The 7,885-nt window shown below is 33.9% G+C and overlaps 1 protein-coding gene across 6 annotated transcripts in view; it reads left to right on the top strand.

Annotated features, from left to right (window-relative positions):
- The window catches only part of MICU3 (mitochondrial calcium uptake family member 3), a 121,127-nt gene that overhangs the window by 65,236 nt on the left and 48,006 nt on the right, over positions 1-7,885 (top strand). For all 6 annotated transcript variants that reach the window (XR_008616164.1, XR_008616162.1, XR_003677617.2 and 3 more), the window contains exons 7-8: positions 960-1,031; positions 4,171-4,209. Coding sequence is in view for 2 of the 6 variants with exons in the window: in XM_024131482.3 (XP_023987250.1) it covers positions 960-1,031; positions 4,171-4,209 (111 nt within the window). In the remaining 4 variants the exon portion in view is untranslated. The remainder of the gene's footprint in view (positions 1-959; positions 1,032-4,170; positions 4,210-7,885) is intronic.

Consider the following 7,885-nt stretch of genomic DNA (forward strand, 5'->3'; position numbering starts at 1 on the left):
GAGCCATGGCCGCTGAGCCTGCGCGTCCGGAGCCTGTGCTCCGCAACGGGAGAGGCCACAGCAGTGAGAGGCCCGCGTACCGCAAAAATAAATTAAAAAAAAAAAAAAAAAAAATGAAGTAAAGAGTTGAGATAGCTGTTCAAATTACACAGACAAGAGCAATGACCTTGTCAGAAAACTGACACAGAGATAGGATTAGGCTTCCATTTGTAAAAGAGGATTTTAAAGAGGAAATAATGCCTTGTATAATGGTAGCTAACATTTATTGAGAAGTTACTGTGTGACAGGCAATGTGCTAAGTAATTACTTGTAATATTTACTCTATACAACATTATTTTTATAAGACCTATCGATTATACCTCAATAAAGCTGGAAAAAAATGCTGCCCTAAGAGATTCTGTAAGAGATTATCTTCATGTTCCTGATATGGAAAACAAGCCTTAAATAATTAGACTAACTTGCTCCAGGGCTTATACATGGAGAGCCCATGTTCCTACCACGATGCTCAGTTACCTGAAAGAGACCTTAGAGGTCGTCTAGTACATCTGCATTTCATACATGAGCAAATTGGAGCCCCGCGAGGGTTGAATGACCTGTCCCCCATTATAAAATTAGTGTATGACAGAAGATGGGCTCAAGCCCCGACCCCTGAGTTCTGGTCCAATGTCCTTTATCCCTCAGTAGGCTTCATCTCTTTTTATGTATATGCCACAGGCTCCACATCTTTGTGTCTCAGAGATAAAGTAAAACTATTTAACAGATCCTTTGGTACTAGATTGCCTTTTTGTCAGGAAAAACATTGATATCAGAAAATATATTTATACGAGTTCTAATGATCTTGGTATATGAAGCTAACTATTTTCTTTCTTTTTAGAATATACCTAGCACAGGGTGTTAGGTAGGTACCCAGAAAGTCTTGTTGGATATTTGATTTTTGATTGTTGGTTTTTTTTTTTCAGCTTCAAGAAATATTCAGGAAAAAAAATGAAAAGAGAGAAACTAAAGGAGATGAAGAAAAGCGTGCAATGCTGGTAAGAATAATTTATAGTAGTTTCAGGGGGGTTTTCTAGGCAAGAATTATTTTATTCATGTTGAGAAACAATAATTAAAGCCTGTAACTTTGGACCTGTCCATTTCTTGAAAACTTTCTAAAGTTCTTATGTAGAAAAATTGCTTCAGTATTTATATGCTTTGATATCAATATTTATATCAAGTATTGATATTAAACATCTGTATCCATAATCACATTCATTAAATCATTTTCATCTGTATGTTGTTATCCATGAGATTTGAAGGGTATATCATATAATAGATTAATACAGATCATTATGCATGTAAAAATTTAAAGGTGAATTGCAAAGATTTAATTATACCTGTGAGTAAATTTAGTGGTGCTATAACAATATGAATGTTGAAGCAAAAACAAGGAAATAATATGTTTTTTTGCATTCATAGAAATACGTATTATAGATTCTTCTTCTGGTAAGAGTAATGAAGGTAGAGTTAAGCAACATTTCCCTCCATTTTCCTACTAGTTTTCTTTTTTGCTTGTCCTAAGTATTTCAGCCTGACAACAACCCAGGTTCACATAATAAAAATAACACCCAGATACTGAGACCTTAGTATCAGACACTATACTAGGTGCTTTGCATGCGTTTTCTCATTTACTCTACCCAACAGTTCCCTTATTATCTGTAATTATAGATGAGAAAACTGACAGTTGGAAAGGTTAAGTATCTCGTCCAAAATTCCACAGCTATTAAATGGCAAAACCAAGATTTGAACCCATGGCTGGTCAGCTCCAAAACCTGCCCTTTTACCCACTGTAGCATATTTCTTCCTCTGGTACTTAGATAGCAGAAACATGGTGAATTTTGTTGGCATGTAAATGATAATTGTTTAATTTGCAAATTCATGGCCCTGTGAAATAGTTTAATTGGTCTATCTGGAATTCAAATAATTAACTTCAAAGAACTGCAGCATTTTTTATTATTCTCATTGTTATAAGGATATGTAATAGGTTTTTTTTAAACATGGGTTAGTGTCATATTCAGTCCCAGTAGATTTACGAAGTATGTATTTATACTAATGAAAGCAGATTATCAGGATTATGAATACATATTACTTCTTTGGATATTTGACTATGATACATTTATCAGTATTTGTTGACTCACCCCCAGTAGACTAATTATGGAAGACACTTATATCAATAGAAGACACTGTCTATAGATAATATACTAAAAGAGTAAACAATTATTTTAATTTTGATGTATTACTCCCAATTGACTGGATAGGCAAGTTGTTAATAAAATATCATTAAGGAGGTTGAATTATGTTAATGAATCTTTTGGTAAACCTTAGTGATAAAGTAGATAGTATTTCAATGGATACAAATTTAACTGTTTATTTATACTAATTCCAAAAAAGGACTTAATGGATCTTCCAGTAAAGTTACAATCCTATTCTAATCATTAACATTTACTAAAATACCTAAGTCGAGTAACAAAGGGAGAGAGGAAAGGGGATAATAATAGCAGACAACCCACATTGGGAAAAGCTACGGTGTCAGCACAAAGCGTCATTGTAGCCCAGGTAAAGTAAATTTAATACTGATGATTTAATGCAAATAATAGTGATACAGTAAAACTTCATTAAGTTGGATTACTTAGGGAAAGTCTATCTGAATTATGAAATCTAAATTATATCAGCATACCCTAAATTGTATTAGTTTACATGAATATACGTAGACCAGTGAAGCATTCTGTAGCAAATATATGGGGAAGGAGACTTGTTTTAAAGAACAGATAAAAATAACTTATAAGTAGTATATAACTTATTTATGTGTAAAGGAATGCTTGCTAAAGGCACTGATCTCCATGGGTACCTCAGAGGTGTTTATCTTACGTAGCTTACAATTAGTGGCTCCTGAAATCTCATTTACAGAATTTAGCTCTCAGAACTATTTCTTAAAACAATTCAGAAATAATCTTTAGTACAACCTCTGCACTAAACAACACTCTAGGACAATACAGCTCTCTCTAAATATTTGTTACTGTGTTCAACAATAACTATAATTAGTGGTAACTTATTGTTAATAGTCGTCACATTTTAAATAATGCATATCTGAACTGATGAGATTTTTGAGTCTTGAAGCAATTGAAATTTAGCTTATAGTGAAAATATATAGATTACATTAGGGAGACAGTGTAGCACAGGCTCAGGAGCCAGATTTTCAGGGTTTGACTATTAGCTCTGCCATTCATTACCTGGGGGACCTTGAACCAGGTCCCTAAATTTCTCTGTGCTGCAGTTTCTTCATTTGTACGAGAATAGGAGTAATAAGCACATGCGATTGTTATGGGGGTTAAATGAGCTAAAACATGTAGCCACTTAGCAGTGTATGAAATACAATAAATACTCAAAAAGATTAGCTAATTGTGAAACATGAAATTCTCTTTTAATTAGTAGAACGATACAGCTACTTTAAACTGAATATTACATACCCAAATCAAAATTTGAGCAAGACTAAATTGTAAGATATTTACATACCAAAATTAACTATGCTTCAGAAAGAAAGAGGGAAATGAGCATACAATTTCTTGGGACACTTATTATGTGCTAAGCTCTGTACTATATCCATTATAAATGTTACTCTCATTTAGTCCTCATTACACTTCTCTGAGGTAAGTATCATACCTTTTTACAGATGAGAAAACCGTCTGAGAGAGGTTTGTTAACTTGCCTGAGGTCATGGCACTAATAGCAGAACAGGATGCCACTGTAGGTCTCATACCGTTCCCGCCGCCATGCTGCTGCCTCTAGATTTCCCCCTTATCCCACATGGAGTCGCTGAAGCATGTCTCAATAAAACCGCATACTTTGGAGGAACATGTTTTACTCAAAGCAGTAGTTCTATCAAAAAGTTAAAATGAAAGTGGTTGAAATTAGCACAAGTTCATTTAATGTTTAATTATATGAGATTTAAAAAACTTTGCTACTCATCTTTAACATTTATCCACTTGTACTGTGTTTATGCTCTATATAGAATGTAGCATAATGATTTGCCCTTCCTAATTGATTATTTTGTCATCTTTTTCTTTTTTTCTTTTGCTATACTTGGGTTCATTCTGAAATGTGACACTTCATTTGGCCCTTTGTGCTCTGTGTCAGCGTCTTCAACTTTATGGATACCATTCTCCTACTAATAGTGTATGTACAATACTTTAAATGTTCTTTATGTAACTAGTCCTCACCTGTTTTACTTGATAATGCTATTTTTCTGTATAAAGCCAGATCTATTATTGAGAATGTTTAGGAATTTATCGAATATAATAATGTGCAACCAGGCCAAAAATTTTTATTTCCCTCCTAGATTTATGAGAAGACTAAAACTAACAGAGCAATTATATATCTTTAGCTTTAGATTAAAATAAGGGAAAGGTGAGTGAAACAACCAAAAACTCTGGTAGAATAATTGAAATTTTATATTTTTCAGTGGTATTTGAAGAGTTAAATACAATTTATGGAGCAGATTCTCAGGCTATGCTCTTGCAGGACACAGGTATTTTAAGAACTGGATCTGTCCATCTGATATACAGTCTTTTCTTAATTCTAATAAAGAAAATATTAATGGATAAACTTTTCTTAGTTTTCTGTATTTCTCCCAAATTTTTTTCTAAAACCTTTGATGCCTGCCTTCTGCCTATGGTCTATACAAAAGTCTGGTATAAGATGACACTTGATATGTTTGATATATCACTCTATCACGTTACTTCTCAAAAAGGATTATGATCTTCAGACTCATCTTTTCCTGAAAAAGTTGGGAGTTCCTGCAAGTGATCTTCCAACTGTACTCTTCTTACACTACGCTTTCCTTCTTTCCTCTCTCCTGGAAAGTCAGAGCTTGTTGGTTAGCCCAGCTACTACACAACTAAGAGTAGGCCACGGCCCCTTTTGAATGTAAACATGCACAGTCCATTTGATTTCCCCAAGGATCCTTAAGTCACTTAGAAGGATCCCTCAAATTATACAAATTCCACCTGAGAGAAGCTCTTGAATTCAGGATGACTGACTCAGAATTGTCCTGCTGAAAGTGTTCCAGTTATAGTGTAAACTCTAGGTGTGTTGCCTCCTTCCTGTATTGTATATTTAATAAAAATTCCAAACTATAAAAACTAATTCTGTTCTAGATTTAAGTATACACCGAAGGCTGATTCAGCATAAGGTAAACCTAAGATATCTTGTCTAAGTCACAAGGAATGGACCTAGAATGGGTTGGAAAACAAGCCAAGTCCATGGGAACCTTATGACTGACTAATTGTTTTGATCCCTTACAAGATACTTTAAATTTTTTCTGCAAAATTCACTACTGTTTTCCATGAAATAAAGTCTACCATTTTCTTAAAATTTTTAAACGATTCCTCTGTTAATTATTTCAAAAATATATAAGAATGTGTAAGACGAAAATCTCATAGATTCTAATGCCATATGCCCTGTGAAACTTAATAAATGTTAATAATAATTATGACTTTTTAATTTGTTTTTCTAATCTAATATGTCATTGCATGAACCATTTTACCAACTGTGGCAATTTATATTTTTCTTTTAAACTCATAAATAATTTTCATACAGGTGACAAATGGTTTTTTAAAAAATACATTTCAGAGTAATATTGTTAAAAGGAAATAGGTACTAATATAGCTCTAGTTTAAGCTACATATGCAAATTGTAGTCACTTAGAATAATATTGAGAACCAGATTTAAATTACATATTTCATTTACATTATGGTTGCTTATGTAATAGGAAGGTAATTTACGTTTTGTTGTGATAATATATATATTTTTTATTTTACTGAAGACATCTTTGATTTTCATCTAAGAATGTAAAATACATATTTTAAAGTGATATAACTCGATGTCATTTTTTTATCCCCAGTCTTAAATGTATTACATGATGTTTCAACTCCCTTAGTTTAGTTGGCTATATAAACTGACTTTTTTTCGTATAATAGGAAGATTTTTGCTCAGAAAGGAATGATTATTTTCAAAAAAAATGCAAGCAAACAGGGAAGATTTATTTAAAATTAGAAATAAATTCAGACAGCCTGAACATTTATATGAAATATCGTTGATGTATGTTTTCACAAATATATTAGTATAACGTTATGAATTAACTGGCAATTTTCTGCTAGTTTCCAGAATTGTAGATCAACTGGAGCGATAAAGGATCTAATTTGAGTGTAATTCATGGAGCTGAATATACCCTAAGATTCTATCTTTAGGAAGAAGTTCCTTCAGGAAAGGCAGGGCCTCTGGATTTTACTATAGAGACAGAGAGATTCTGTGGCCTCTGTAGTAACCTGATCCAAAAGTTAATCATCCTTACAGTAGGTTCTGCCTGTATTCTGTCAAATTATTTCTTGCTACAGTGTAAGACTGAAGATACTTTTTTGTATCCTGGAAGATAGTTACCTTACAGCCTTTTCTCTTCCAAACAACCCTGATTCTTTTCATATTTCTCATATAGTCAGCTCTTGCTTATCTTACTACAGTAATGAAAAGAAATATAAAACATTCAAAAGAATAAATAATGCAAAAGTCAAGTATATTTGACTTTGACATACCTTATATTTTACAAATTTTTTAAAGATTATCTTTATTACCCAAATTTCATTGTAGTCAAAAAATGTACCAATTTTTCTACAATTTTTTGACATGGGTTGAACTTGTTTTATGGACTAAAACAATGTCAATATTCATAAATGATCTGTGTTTGAAAAGAATGTGTATTCTTCAATTTCGGGTACAGGGTTGTAATATATATATATGACCAAACATATTAATTATGTGTTTTAAATCTCTATCATTACTAATGTTTTTTTCTGCTGTTCTGTCAAATAGTGTGTTAAATTACACATTACAATGATAGACTTGTTAGTTTCTACTTATAATTCTGGTTTTGTTTATTTTATATATTTCAAAGCCTTCTTATTGCCTGTATAAGAATATAGCTTACTTAAATCGTCTTAGCAAGTTAAATCTTTGATTATATACTATCCCTAGATCTCTAGAAATGTGTGTTAAAAATCTATCTTATTGTCAAAATAAATATACTACGTTTATTTTTATTAACATGTTATTTTCCATTTTGTGTTTTTTATTGTCTCTTTTTACCTCTAGTGATAATGAAGCTTTCCCTGATTATTATTTTTTTTAATTTATTTATTTTTGGCTGCATTGGGTCTTCGTTGCTGTGCCCGGACTTTCTCTAGTTGCAGCGAGTGGTGACCACTCTTCGTTGCAGTGCGTGGGCTTCCCATTGCGGTGGCTTCTCCTGTTGCAGAGCACGGGCCCTAGGTGCACAGCCTTCAGTAGTTGTGGCACGTGGGCTCAGCAGCTGTGGCTCACGGGCTCCAGAGTGCAGGCCCAGTAGTTGTGGCGCACGGGCTTAGTTGCTCCGCGGCATGTGGGATCCTCCCGGACCAGGGCTCGAACCCGTGTCCACTGCACTGGCAGGCGGACTCCCAACCACTGCGCCACCAGGGAAGCCCCTCCCTGATTTTTTAAATATGTATTTTAGTTCAGAAATATACTGCTGATAGAACGTAAATATAAAACAAAACAAAAAAACAATAAAAGTTTACTATATAATATAGATCAAGAGATAAAACATTGCCTTTGCCGTACCCCAAGAAGCCCCTTCATATGTCTCCAATCATAATCCCTTCTTCTCCTTCAAAAGATAACCACAATCAAGACTTTTTTTTTTTTTCTTTTTTTTTTCTGCGGTACGCGGGCCTCTCCCGTTGCGGAGCACAGGCTCCGGACACGCAGGCCCAGCGGCCGTGGCTCACGGGCCCAGCCGCTCCGCGGCATGCGGGATCCT

The sequence above is a fragment of the Physeter macrocephalus genome, chromosome 20 (genome assembly GCF_002837175.3).
Source record: "Physeter macrocephalus isolate SW-GA chromosome 20, ASM283717v5, whole genome shotgun sequence".
In the NCBI taxonomy this organism is placed as follows: Eukaryota; Metazoa; Chordata; class Mammalia; order Artiodactyla; family Physeteridae; genus Physeter; species Physeter macrocephalus.